This window comes from Lissotriton helveticus, chromosome 4_1 (assembly GCF_964261635.1).
Source record: "Lissotriton helveticus chromosome 4_1, aLisHel1.1, whole genome shotgun sequence".
NCBI lineage: Eukaryota > Metazoa > Chordata > Amphibia > Caudata > Salamandridae > Lissotriton > Lissotriton helveticus.
In genome coordinates this window covers 1,833,192,069-1,833,207,095 of record NC_136063.1, presented here as the reverse complement: position 1 = coordinate 1,833,207,095, position 15,027 = coordinate 1,833,192,069, and the positions used below count along the sequence as shown (strand labels likewise).

Genomic DNA, 15,027 nt, shown 5'->3' with positions numbered 1-15,027 from the left:
AATATGTTTACTTTTAACAGCTACCCGCATCAGGAAGCAATATTTCCACATGTCACAAGGAAACCAAATATGTCCTACAATGTCTACACCCAGAGCCAAGAATTTTCCTATGAGGATTCAGTTCAGCCTGTCCAGGACTATGTGGAGAGGATACCAGCGTACAACGTTCTACCGGTAGCCAGGATTCCCAGGCCTGTATGTAGCAAAAAAATATATTTTCTGCACGTGCTTTATGCATGTATGTCCTATGTTTCATATGTTGTATGATATGTTGAACAATGTTTGATGTTAAAGGATTTTACATTTACACCACAAGCTCTTGTGCAATGTTTCTAGAGAAATGGTGAGGATGAGAAAAGAAATCCAGCCTTGAAAATTAGGGGGAATGGCATTTGTATGGAGACTGGATCTGTCACACATTCTTGGGGCTCTGTTTGTGACTCCACTCTCAGGAGGATGGCAGAGAACCAAATAAAGGGTCAGCAGCAAGTGCTAAATGTGTGCCACTGTTTGCAGGAGTGAGGCACCTGTAAGAGTGAGGTAACAAGTGAAAGGTGGCGGAAAAACAGTCAAGCGGTGGCATCAAGACTGGCAGCCATGGCATTCGGGAACCCTGACATTCGGCAGCAGGCTACTAATAAATCATGCATTTTTTTTTTTAATTAAACACTGTCTAAAGGAGACAGGTGGACGGACACCAATAGAATACATGCTGATGAAACGAGGGGGATAAGGCAGAGGCACAGCGCATCAGGTTTATAAGCCCAAAGGCACTAGTATGGAGGATGAGATGGCAAGGACACAGACAGGCGTAGTGGAAGGCTGTGGTTAGGAGGTTGCTGGGTGTTGATCCTGCTGTGTAGATAACCAGTAGACCGGGTCTGAGGGTGCATGTCCAGCAAGTTGCGGAAACCGTGACACCGGGAGATGCAGAAGAAGTTGTGGATAACCAGTTTTCCAGAATCTTGCCTACCAGAAGGTTACAGTTGAGAAAATGATTTTTCACCTCGCTGTGCAGTTTTTTCCCCACTCCTCCCTGATGAATGTATCAACTTTTCAATTCAATTTAGTATTTATTTTCAGTTATTTATAAACAATACAATAAAAATGTAAAAATCCAACTACAAACACCTGACCTTCCCCTATAACAGAAAATATAAAACAATTAGTTATAAGGTAGGTGCGATATACATTGGTTTCATTAAAACACTTAGAAATGACAAATTAATTGAGTGGGTTAAAAATCTGCATCCATAAACCTATTCCTCCATTCTTGAATCAAGGAAGTACAACGGCATAACTTATACAGCAGATCGTTTTTTTGTAGTCATCCACTACCTGCACACATAGACTGGTCTGCACCTTTTTATGTTTTGACAAATAATGTAAATGAGAAATAAAGAGAGAACTCAAAAATAAGCATTTCTTCTCACCAGTCTCCAGCCAGAATAAGAATTAGAGAATTGAATATAGAGAAGATGGCTGAGGACACAGGCACACCAGCAGGTGGGGAAAGGTTTTATTGGGATGGAAATGTCCCCTTCATGATGTACAGTTGTCTTTCCCTGCCTGATTGCCACATTGCATATATCTGGTATCCTGTTTTTTAATAATGTTGACCCTGATATCCTTCTAATCTTGCTAGTGTGTAGAGGCCTAGGCCTGGCCCACACATGTGTATGATCCTGGAATTGCCATGTGCTCTTGACAACTTGGCAGTTCAGGCTGGACTGTTCCCATGAGGCACAGGGTCAAGATTGATTTGTAAATGGCCAAGTCTAAACTGGGGTGGCATGGTGAGCAAAAGAATAATGGATTTAACCCAGATAGCTTGACTGGGGATGAATGTTTTGATTTGTTCTGCATTCCGTTCATCAATTGTGTGTCTTTTGCTTTCTCGCCCTAAGTGCGCCAGGTACGCCCAGACGTGGATACTGGGCTCACTGTGCCACTGGAATCAGGCTATCCTGGCCGAGGAAGGGTGAAACACCGAAACTAGTCCTAGGATGCTTGTTTCCAGTCCAGGGAGGTGTCAGGTGTGCTCCGCAGGATCCAGTCGTTGCTAATCAGGGGTCCACCTCCTGACATTACCAACACCCTGAAGTGTAACCACAGGGTGTTCGAACCATCAAGCGAGGGAAAGGAAAGGGAAGGAGACTGCAGGGAAAAGGATCTGAAACAACACAAATACAATGTTATAAGCAAAGCAGACATAAATGGCTACACTCATGTGGTCTCACTAGAATAAGCAGTACCTGTCGTGTGTCAAATGGACCTCTTAGAACACCAGAGCATCCAAGACAGACCTTCTCCCAGGACAAGATCTGTAAACATATGAAATGTATAGGTAATCTGAACAACAACCTTTCTGTGTCTACTAACAGTACTCAATAAGTACACCACAGGCTCACATACCATAAACGATAAGACTGCTATCAGGGACAAAGCTATCCACGAAGAATAACTCCTAAATCAAGGGATACCCTGTAGCGTAACTTTTTACTCCTTTATCCATATTATAAGTCATCACCAAGCAGAGCATCATAACCTGAGTCTCCAAGGGAACCTCGTAATGTTTTGAAAAGGAAATAATGAAACAAATAAAACCAGGAAATTCTGGCCAGTCTTGAAATGATTGATATCCAGAAAACACGGCAGCTTGTGGTAATCTTACCACTACGTTGCGCATAAAATACTGGCAAATTAGAAGGTTGTATGGTAGAGAATACAGTAGCGCGTGGTTATGTCCTCACCACCGCGCTTTGCTTCAACAAAGTTTAATACAACAAGACTAAGTCGGTGGCTATACGGCAACGCGTGGTTTGAATTATACCACCGCGCTCCGCATATAACAATCCTGGACAAGTAAGGCAAACGGTAACGCGTGGTTTCCCTTTCACCACCGCTTTCCGCTGCACAAGTACTCACACAATGGCCACTTAATATATATAAGCAAACCCGCGTGGTCGGAATGACCCCACCGTGTTTCGCTGGGAACTATCCAGAAAGAAGGTTTGGAAGAATTCGGGACAGAGTACGGCAGCGCGTGGCCGAAATACATACAGCGCTCCGCACAAATAACCAGTGTCCTACCCTCGTAAAAGCCGACGTCCTCTATGCTCAGCACGAAGGAAACTGACCGCTCGACAGGAACGCAGGAACAAGATCAGAATTACGCATGTCAGTCCTAGCGCGACTTTGTCTTAAGTACCTCCCCTCTAAAAGGAATCATGGGAATTGTAGTTTATACATAAGGCAAGCACGTATGAAACCAAAAACCTGACAGGAGGACCTGCTTGGCAGTTTGGACTGGACTGTTCCCAGTATGCACAGAGTCAAAACTGATTTACATATGACCAGGTCTAAACTGGGGTGGCATGGTGAGCAAAAGAATGATGGAGTTAACCCAGATCTCTAGAATGGGGGTGAATGTTTTGATTTTTTTCTACATTACGTCCATCAATTGTGTGTCCTTTGCTTTCTAGCCTTAAGTGCGCCAGGTATGCCCAGACGTGGATCCTGGGCTCCCTGTGCCACTGGAATCAAGCTATCCTGGCTTAAGAGGGGTGAAAACCTGAAACCGGTCTAGGATGCTTGTTTCCGGTCCAGGGAGGACCTGGCTTGGCAGTTCGGGCTGGACTGTTCCCATGAGGCACAGGGTAAAGACTGATTTTCATATGGCCAGGTCTAAACTGGGGTGGCATGGTGAGCAAAAGAATGATGGATTTAACCCAGATCTCTTGACTAGGGGTGAATGTTTTGATTTGTTCTCCATGCCGTCCATCACGTGTGTGTCTTTTGCTTGATGAGCATGGCAAGCATTCCCTCATTGATTGACATAGGGCTACTGTCCCTGTCTTGGGTTTAGAGAGAGGTGTTGATACCATACCGTGTTTTGTGAATCCATAGTAATACCTGATATTATCGTTGTCACTGGAGTGAAGGCCTACTGTCCCTCTCATGTACAGTTCTACTTATATTCACTTTCCCAGTCCATAGACCTGGCGCCCCTAGTATATGTTGTGAATGTTTTTTGTATGTAGAATGCAAATGTGTGAGTGAGCCAGAGTAAGGGAGGCCTTTGGGATCTATTTTCAATACCCCAGGCCTGACCTTGGCACAAGCTGAAGGTGGATTGTTTTCCCAGACAGTGGAAGTGCATGCTGACATTCCTGAAGCTAGATGGAGGACACCTAGACACTGAAGTTAGTGGAGTGGAGACAGGGTTCTTTAACATATTTTGTTAGGCCTTTTGCTGGAAAGAAGCTGCTGATTAACCTTTATGGAGTTTGCAATTTGATAGATAGTAGGAGGTTGGAGAGACGGGTGAGGACTGCAGCCATTATTTGCAGAGTAGAGGAAACCTTTAGGAGAGAACTGCCCATTTATCTTCTTTGACTAGTCTTTCAGGGGCTGTTGACAGCCAGGTGCAAACACCTCATACCTCTTTGTGCCTATGTTGTGTGTCCTCCAGGTTGGAGACAATCCTGCTGTGACAAGCCTCTTCACACGCTGTGTTTGGAAAGTAGCTTGGAAAGGACTCTTTAAAGGAGAACCCCAAACTGGTTTCACAGTCACAGAAATGGGAACACTTCTCATGTTTGATTTTAGTGCATTAAAGGGGAACCTCCCTGTCCCACTTGTTTCTGTTTCAGGTCCTCTATGCACAAAGAAGGGTGTTTTCAGGTGAATACTCAGAGGACTGCTGTGTGCCCACAGCTGGTGTCTGATTGACACCCAGCTTCTCAGAGATTACCTGAGTGTGGAGATCATGCTGGAAGAGTGTGTACCTGCCCTGAGGTGCCTAGAAGCTTGTCTGCCTGCTGTGAGAGGGAAGAATCCTGCCAACCCTGCAGGAGGACTGTTTGTTTAGGAGGAGTGAGGTGCACCATGTCCCAGGTGCCTGTGAAGTGACAAGAAGAGAAAGATTAAGGAGAGCAATCTGAGTGCCATGGTGTCTTTGGACCTTAAGCCTCTTCACACTGGTTCCTGGCAGGAACCACATGGACGCAGACGTAGAGACCCGGTCGAGGCTGTGATTGCATGTCAGAGTGATTGGCTTTCAGCTGCATAAAGTGATGCGCCCTTTGCATGGCCACAGCTGCCCAGAGTGGTCAGCCTGTGCTTGATCTCAACTGCCCAGAGTAAATGGTCTGTGTGTGGCCACAACCACCCGGAGTGACAGGCCTGTGGATGGCCATAACGTCCCAGCGTGATCAGATTTCACAAGGTTGCAACATATAGACCAGCTGGAAGAGGCTGCAGCCCAAGATCGCCACTGCTGTGATACACATTGGTGGTCAGATTGTGACTGCAACAAACTAGGATGGCACCCTCGCGTCTGCTGGGTGCACTGCATGGACAAAGCTGGACTTACAGACAATGCTGTCAGCTGGCGCACAACCACTTATGAGAAAGATTGTAAGTGCACTGCAGAGGCGTGTGTCAGCACCAGTCCTGATGGGATTGAGCCATAACATGTGGTAAGACTCACAATTAAAAATTGATCACACTGATTTCAGGAGTGATGTACTTGCACCTGAGCCATATTCTCATGACATCCTCATACCACATATAAGGGGCAAAAGGGGATCCATTTTCTACATTGTCCTAGAGACACAGAGCTCGGTTTTCCAGACCTCCTAGCACTAATGAGTCAGTCAATATGCCAAACCGTGACAGAAAATCTGTTGTACTGCAACCAGCCCACAACCCACTGAACAATATTTGAGTGAGATGTGCTTTAGTTAATGATCAATCCGATGAGACATTACAAGGCTAGTTAGTGGAACCCTAAATCCTGTTTCATTAATGAATAATACACTCAAGAACACTGGAACACACACTAGGACTCATTTTAAAGATTTTTCCCAAATAAAATGAACTGTAACTACAAGAAAGACAAATTTAATGGCAGCAGCGCCATTTACCAAAAGCGTGATCAAAAGGAAAAACTCCAAAATGATTACTGTTTTACATTTATAGCAATTCTACCCCTATTCTGTTACTTGTAAACAGTAAGCTAATTCTAGCAGAAAAGAAAAACCTATTTAAAGTTTCATAGATGACTCACACATCCGCATACCTGTTTAAACAATAGGGCTTATGTTCAATGTAATGTCAATGATAAGTTCAGCGAACGAAGGTTAAGTACCTCCTTTCCCTTTAGCTATCAGTTCAGAAGTGGTGTTATGATCCTGCACAGCCAATCCCACTTAGGGAAGATTCACCTCTATCCTCTCACTCTTTGTGTTCAGCTTTCATAGCATTTTTAGGTCGAGCTGGAAAAGCATGCAAAGCATGCGTCCAAGCTTGACAACTTATGTTGCCGACTTCTGGGAATGTGAGACACGAGTCGTCCACGTGCTTTTTGTGTCTCAGATTTGTCCTTGTGAGCGCGCTTTTGCTGCTGGCTGCTTGCTGTGTGGGCGCACTTTCGCTTTCGGTTAACGCGCTCAATTAGCAATGAAATGCTTACACTTTAGAGTCACCCAAGGGGGGAAGTTTGCAAGATGCTTTTTTTAGTTATTTACAGCATGGGTAGTGATCTTAATTTGTCTTTAAGCAGCCAGGTCTTGTAAAAGAATTTCTCATTATTATTACGTGAAAAGGCTTTCCCATTATTATTACACCCGCACACACAAACACGCATACACAGACACACTCGCACACACACAGACACGCGTGCACACACGCACACACACAGACACGCACACATCTTCCCCCCCCACTCACCGGGCTCTTTCGGCGTGTCCCTCTCTCCCTCGGCAGCAGGCGGGGCTCTCCATGAGCACGGGAGCCCCGCTAGCTCACAGGCAAATCTTCCGGCTGGCTTCGCAAACAGGAGTGCAGGGTTAGGCTCCAGTCTGCTTCCTGTTTGCGGCCCGCCCCCGTCCCAACACAGGTTGCCTGGCTTCCTGTCTGCCATGGAAAACATCCAGATGCTATTCGACATAAAAAAGCAGTGAGTGATATTGTACTGAACACTTAGTTTATTCTCTAAATGGGATATGCAATCGTTCTTGACTCTGTTTTCTATCAACTCTGCGTTACCTTCTATCTCATTTTGGTTCGAGGTTTAATGCACATCCGGTCGGAAGCGTGCAAAGTGGATCCTTTTATCGCTTTCTTTATTTTTTAAAGGGATTCACTCTTTAAAATTCAGATCGTTTTTCATTTAAGACGTTTATTTACGCAAACTTTCTAAAATGACGACTCAGCCCTTGATTCTAACGTGCTGCATTTAGTGGGGACATTGCATGTGACATAATCCATTCTACCAAGTATTTAAATATCAGAATACGTATTGTGTGTGGGATCGTGTACAACGGGCCTCTGCAGAGTATTGGAAGATATTGGGACTGAATGAACTACCTTTCCGTTTTTTTTCAGGTACCCATTTTCAATGTGAGCTGACCTTCCCTCCACCAAACTCTAAGTCCACAACTTCAAAGCGAGCGCTGCATTAAAACAATCAAGTAATATTTTAGCTAGTGTGTGTCTGCAGCTGGATGAAATGCTGAGTTGGAGGTACTTTGTTTCTCTTATGCAAATAACACCACCCTTCCCACTATGCATCCGGAATTACTGGTTTGTAGCTAGGGGTTATTGTTAAACTCGTGCTGGGACAAAGCTATTCGCCGGCCATGCATGTTCAGTTTCAGGTTTCTATAAATGTATGCTAAGATCACTTTTCTAGTTGAAAGAGTGTAATGTGATCTCCAGCTAACTGTGCTATTTATAGCCTTAGCATAGGAAAAAAAAATGCTGACATAGCCTTACACTGTTCACGGAAATGTGGTACCAAAGGAGAACCTGCCATTTGCAATTGAGTATTGTAATACTAATACATGTAAGTCACGTAAATACAACACATATTGCATTACAAATGCTATAGGTGTCACATTTGCAAAAGTTATAACTATTGGTATTGTAAATGACAAAACTATTAATTTTGCTATTTTCAAAAACAAAACATAAATTAAAAAAGTGTCAATTACAATACCAATAGCTCAAACCTTTCTAATGCGAGACCTATTGCATTGCAAATGCTTGTTTTCATTGCTATTGAAACTCTCAGACTAAACAATTAGCAGAGAGTGGTCTGATGTCCTTTCACTTAGTTTCTGTTGGAACTGGGGTCACCAGCTCCCCGAGGGTAGCATGGCACGAGCGGGTAGGCATCCGAAAACTTATGTGTAAAGCGACCATACAGCACACGCAACCACTGATCCAGTAAAAATGGGCACGCAATGAGTGACACCACTCCAGTTAGTTTGTATAAAAATTAGATAACTTTTATAAAGAGCAGAGTCAGGGAAATCACGAATTACAGTATCATTAGCTTTTTAGCTTTCCTTTCAAATACATATGTTTCCACACTTTGTAATAAATACTCAGGGGAATAAATATTAAATATCAGATAAATATTGAATATTAGATAATATTAAGTATAGATAACCACAGGCCTGACGTAGCCTTGCTTCTTGTCAGCACCTGTAAGAAATACATTAAGGAGACAACCAAATTACATTGCATCTCATTGGTTCTGCAGGCATTTTACCCACTTCTCACCAAGCAAGGGTGAGCGTTCCACAGCAATAAACATGTAAATAAATAACTGTAGGCTTCCAGTAAAATGCGGCACTAAAGGGGAGAAAACTTTTCATTAAGGATAAACATCCCCTTGTGCAGGTATAACCATCTTAAGAATCACTACCAGCAGGAATGAGCATTTCCTAGATTAGGGCATTAAGCAGTTCAACAGCAGAAATAGAACTTTTCATTAGTTATGCACCAACATTTCATCCAGGAAGTAACCACTTCTCTGAGCAGAAGTAAACATTTAATAACAGGTGAACCATGCATAAGCCCTAGGCTGAGCAGGACACTAGGCGAAATATGGATAATCCCTGGGTTTGGGCCTAGCCCTCGCTAATACTCTTCATCCTGGTACTGTAGGCATTCTATTACATCCTCTAATCAGGGGTTATCCTTTTATGAATTGAGGCCTATAAACTGTGGGCCTTGGGACCTCTAAAACAGTCCAATACCAGGGTAAACACCCCCTTAATCTAGTAGGGACCTTTCATTAGCAATTATCATTTTCGCAGGTGAGTACAACATTTCATGTAGAGCCATTCATATTCTCAATAGCAATAACTTATTTCAATAAAGGTTAAAACATTCAATTAGCAGAAGTAACCATTTCCTTAATCAGGAATAAACAGGTCATGAGAACCCAGGCCCCATTAGCAATTTTGCACAGCAAGCTCCTCGAATCGGCAGGGCCTGTAATAAGGTTTTCCTAGCTCCTGCAGCTTAAAAATAACAGCCCCCCAGGCTTTTGGAAATGGTACTTCCCGGCGGCACTGGTTCGGGATGATACCTCTTGTCGGGAACTCAGAAAGGCCATCAGGGAGTTCCTGACCCTCAACCCAACCTCGGACACGTCTGTGTTCAACACTTGGGACGCCTGCAAGGCCTCCTTGAGAGGCACCTGCATAGCCCTCAATGCGGCTCTTAATCGATTGAGGAGGGAGGAACGGGAGAAATTGGAGGCAGAGCTCGAAGGCCTAGAACGGGCGCACAAGTTGAACCCCTCTCGAGCAACGCTCCGACCACTGACGGCTGTCAGAGGGAAGTTGAGGGCCCATTACACCAATCGTTCTGAGTTCACCCTCCTGAGACTGCGACGAGTATCATACTCGCAGGGGAACAAGGTGGGACGGCACTTGGCCCGTCAACTTCGTGAAAAAAGGGAGAAAGAATATATAGGGGGGATTCAGGACTCGGGGGGGATCCGTGCGACATCGAGATAAGGATAAGGCGGACATCTTTGGCCGATTTTATGCGGCACTGTATAAGGGTGATCCCCTAGATCAGAGTGCGCAGGACGCATTTCTAACTGACCTCCCCATTCCGCAGGTCTCTAGAGAGTGGAACGAACAACTGACGGCCCCCTTCTCCAGAGCAGAGGTACTGGAGGCGATTAAGGCCCTGAAGCCTAATAAGGCTCCTGGCCCGGACGGCTATACTGCTTATTTCTACCAATCGTTTGCGACTGAATTGGCTGACTGCCTGGTCTCCCTCTTCAACGAAATGGCGACCACTGGGGAAACCTCTGGAACTATGGCCGAGGCCATGGTCACCGTGATCCCCAAGCAGGGGAAGGACCCCTCCAAGTGCGCGTCGTACCGTCCGATAGCCCTCCTGAATGTAGACGCTAAATTGTATTCCTCTATCATTGCCCGCCGGCTACAGGATCTGATGCCGGCCATTATACACCCGGACCAGTCCGGATTCATTAAGGGGCGGCAAACGCACGACAACTTGCGGCGGGTGTTGCACTTGATTGAGAAGGCCACCAGATTCCGCATTCCGGCGATACTAGTGGGGCTGGATGCGGAGAAGGCGTTCGACCGTGTCGATTGGGGATTCCTGTTTCGCACCCTAACCGCATTTGGCTTTTCGCCCCAGTTCCTCACAATGATCCGTGCCAACTATCACAGCCCTACTTCGAGGATGCTGATTAACGGTCACCGGTCTGCTTGCTTCCCCCACTCCCGGGGTACGAGGCAGGGATGTCCCCTCTCCCCCCTCCTCTTTGCTTTGAGTATCGAGCCTCTGGCACTTGCAATACGGGAGAGGGAGCAGATCAAGGGCCTTCCTTTTACGGGGGAACAGCATAAAATATCCCTTTTTGCAGACTATGTGCTATTGTCATTGGGGGACCCGGCTCACTCCTTGCCGCACGTTCGTGAGGTGCTCTCCCAATTTGAGGCGGTGGCGGGGTTCAAGGTCAACTTTGACAAGTCATACATACTGAACCTAACTCTCCCCCCAGCGGAAGTGGAGCGAGTGCGCTTACTCACGGCTTTACCGTGGGCGTCTGCCTCTTTATTATACCTGGGAGTACACCTGACACCTACTATTGGGTCCTTATTCGCGGCTAACTTCCCCCCACTGCTGGCTGCAATACGAGCAGACCTGGACTGGTGGAAACCGAAATTACTCTCATGGCTCGGCAGGATCCATGCCCTTAAAATGGTCCTCCTGCCTAGGTTCCTTTATCTCTTCCAGGCCCTCCCTATTCCTATAGAGATGGACTTCTTTCGGCGCTTAAGAATGTTGATGCTGAAATTTGTCTGGCAGGGTGGACGGGCTCGTATCCCCTTCACGAAGCTGCGTCGGCCGAGGAAGGAGGGCGGAGTGACGTTCCCTGACATGCTCCTATATTATAAGGCTGCGCAATTACGTGTGATAGTGGAATGGTCCCAGCAGCTCTCAGAGAAATACTGGCTGCATATGGATAGGAGCGTGGCTGGGTGGTCGATTTGGGACTTGATCTGGAAACCCAGAGCAGACCGGCCTAAAAATGCCTACATTAGCACTCCTACTAGCACGGTTTTGAAGGTGTGGGACACAGTCACTGGCGATGACCGCTGGACCACGTTTCCGTCTCCCTTCACCCCCATTCACTTCAACCCGGCCTTTCCACCGGCATTGCAGGAGGGACCTTTCAGGCTGTGGAGGGAGGGAGGCTGTAGGGCGCTTCTGCATTTGTTCCACCGGGTGGTTCCACTCACGTTTCACAACTGCATGCGTGACTATGGGGTTCCGGTCACTGAGCGCTATCGCCACACCCAACTTCTCCACTGGGCTACATCAGCGGGGGTAAGTGAGGCCGCTACCCGACCGCTTTCCCCTTTCGAGTCCTTTCTTCTCCGCACCTCCACTATGCGGGGGACGATCTCCTTCTTGTACGGGCTGCTTCTGGCCACTGCGGTCTCCCCGCGCCCCCGCTATATGGAACAGTGGGAGGTCCTTCTGGGCCGTGACGTCTCTGGCGATGAATGGAAGCATCTCTGGAGTGACATCATGACGCACAATCACTCGGTGAACCTTAGGGAAGCCCACTTGAAAACCATGCACGATTGGTATCTTTACCCGTCCAAGCTCCACCGTATATTCCCAGCTTCTTCGGATAGATGCTGGAGGGGTTGTGGCCTATTGGGGGACTTCCGCCACATCTGGTGGGACTGCCCGGTCATTCGCCCTTTCTGGGCTGAAATTCTTTCCCACATCAAGGATAACTTGGGGTATCTGATCTCGGACTCCATGGCCCATGTCCTGTTGGGTCTCCGAGATCCGATGTTGGAGCATCAAACTAAAGCGGATAAACGCATCCTGTGGCTTTGCTTGGGGGCAGCTAAGCTCACGTTGGCGGCAGCATGGAAGAAACCACATGCCCCGGCCTCATCATTGTGGCATGCGAGACTTTGGGGATTACTGAGCATGGAGAGAATGGCGGACATCTTCCTAGGCAATTTAAAAAACTTTCTGTTCCGTTGGGGTCCTCTGGTCCGTTTCTTGTCCAGTGGCCTGCCGTCTGCGGTGTGCCCGCCTACGCTCCGTGCGCTCCACCTGTTCCAAGTTTAATCAGATTGCAAGCTTGTGAAGCTCTGTACGGCGCGAGAGTGTTATTGTTGCCACCATCGGGGGGGGGGAGGGGAGGAACTAGTTGGGAACGGGGTTTGTTAACTGTTGCGACGCTACTTAGCCTTTAGGGGATGCTGGGCTCATGTGTCATCTGCTGCACTCTTCTTCTGACGGCCATCGGGCCACGTTTGGATTTATGCCTAAGAACTCCCTAACATGCATTGGACTTACAACTGAACTCTGTTATCATGTCTTGCCACCCCGCCCGGCAACTTCCCGCTTATGTCTTCGAGTGCTCATTGATGCTTCCCCTGTGAGGGATTTTTGGCGGAATTGTCGCCTGTATGATTTTCTTTTTTCTTTCTTTCACCTTCCTCCCCTTCCCTTTCCTGCAAAATTTGAATAAAACTACATTTTACAACAAAAAAAAATAACAGCCCCTTATGTAGGACTAAACATTTCATTTACCCAGAATAACATTCTCCTCAAGCAGGGATCAACCTTCCATTAATTATATCTAAACCCTGTGCCTAAGAACCAGTAAGACAATGGCACATGAGCAGGAATTCTCAGGTTGGAACAAAACCCTTCATTAGACAGGCACAATTAACCAATTCCTTGCTCTGCAGTTCTTGACGCAGGGATAAAACATTTCAGTATTCAAGAGTATGCCTGTTGGTAGGTAGAAGTTAGAACATTGGGGCAGGAGTATAAAACATTCCATTAGGTAGGTACCCCATAAAAAGGCTCAACATTTCATGAGAGAATAAACGCTGCATTACTCAGCCATAAACATGCATAGGGCTACACTAACTGGCATGCAACTGTACCCCAGGCAGGGGTTACCTTTTATTAGCTGAGGCCCCACAGGTGTCTTTTGGGGGGCCCTGGCCCAGTTCCAGTACTTGAAGGGCCAATGGGGCTATTCCCCAGTTCAGGGAGCCTTCTGACACAGCGCCAGGCAGCAAATTCAGGTCCTGGGCACACAGTGCCTCGCTGATGCAGCGCTTGAAGTTAATGACAGATGCTGGATGTACAGCGCTTCACAGTACCTCAAGGGTCCCCAGGCAGCAGCCGAGCTCTCAGGTTCACAACGCTTCGCAGTAACAGCGCTGGTAATGGCTTTCTGGTGTCAGTTGTAGGGGAAGGGAATATGGCAGTCCTGGAGATAGCGCTTCTCTGGTACAGCGCTTCGCAGGGGACACAGCAGTTCTGGGAGCTAGCGCTCAGACAGCAGTAGCGCTTGGGCAGTTTCCACAATAGCGCTCTTGGCAGCCACAGATCCTCAAATGACAGCGCTGGGACCTCAGGGTTAGTTACAGCCCCAGCGCTTCGCAGGCACAGCGCTTCTCTTGGGCCATTCCCATTAATAAGGCAGTTCAGGTAGCGCCAGCAGGACAGGTAGTCCAGGGTGCTATTGCTAGGGAATAGGAGCGCTTAGCCAGCAGGCAGTTTATTTTAGTTGGAAGCAAACCAGCAGATCAGACAGGACAGGCCACACGACAGTGGCAAACCAGCAAAAGGGGGTCCCAGGTGGCGTCAGGGAGCGCGGGGAGCGACACAGCACCAATACCTGGTTGTCTTCTCAATAGTCCTGTGGTGATTTGGTTTCTTCTCGCCGCTTTATGTTTCTTGCGCCCTTGTAAATATCAGTCTCTGGGTTCCTTGAAGGGGGGGGTTGGAGTTGATGGCTGGTACCAAATCTCCTCAGCCGGTCTCCTCAGGTGGACTCTGGGTTCCCCTCCCGCCGGGCCAGATCAGGGGGTAGGTTTAGGATTCCTCAACACTTGGTAGGCAGCACCTAGGCTCTGTCACTCCCAGTGTCATAGGTCCCTGTCTAGGCCCCACTGCCTAGAACTCCTGCGTAGGTTCTCCCCCAGGTCTGTGCTCCCTCAGTCTGACAGGAAAGTTTCTCTCCCTTTCCTTATTTAGTGCAAGTTGACAGTTGGCAGTTGCAGTTGGTGTCACCTCACCTGTTCCAGAAGGTTCCAGGGGGTTCCACCATTCTGGCTATGGGCAGGCTGGCAGGCTAGTATTGATACATTGTTTGAGGGTTCCAGCGAGCTCCTGGCCACTAGAATGCGCCCACAAAGACCGCGCTGCAGTAGCAGGGGTCAGTGGCAGCCATGTTAATAATAATAATAATAATAATAATAATAAAACATTTATAAAGCGCCTGGCTGCACAGAACTGTGTGTCCCCGCGCTAACTGCTGATACAATACAGAGATCCAGAGGAGCTGTGGAAATGGAAACTTAAGGGAGGATTACATGTTGGGGAACAAATAAGTTTTCAGTTTTGTCCGAAATCTCAGTTCAGATGGCTCCATCCGCAGGTGGAGCGGGAGCGCATTCCAGTGTTTAGAGGCTAAATACCTAAAAGATCTTCCTCCCATTTTGGCCCTGACGATTCGGGGGAGTTTAAATAGCATCATGCCAGATGATCTTAGGTTCCGGGTCGGACGGTGTATAGTGAGGAGATTTTTTAAGTACTCAGGACCTTTGTCCTGAGCAATGCGGTGGGCATAGCAAAGAGTCTTAAACTTAATCCTCTCCTTCACTGGCAGCCAATGGAGTGTGGTCAGGG

At 47.2% G+C, this 15,027-nt stretch overlaps 1 protein-coding gene across 1 annotated transcript in view; it reads left to right on the top strand.

Annotated features, from left to right (window-relative positions):
* LOC144829383 (uncharacterized) overlaps nt 1–15,027 on the top strand; it is a 193,935-nt gene that overhangs the window by 112,281 nt on the left and 66,627 nt on the right. The window contains exon 6 of the mRNA XM_078688478.1: nt 21–195. Coding sequence (XP_078544604.1) covers nt 21–195 — 175 coding nt within the window. The remainder of the gene's footprint in view (nt 1–20; nt 196–15,027) is intronic.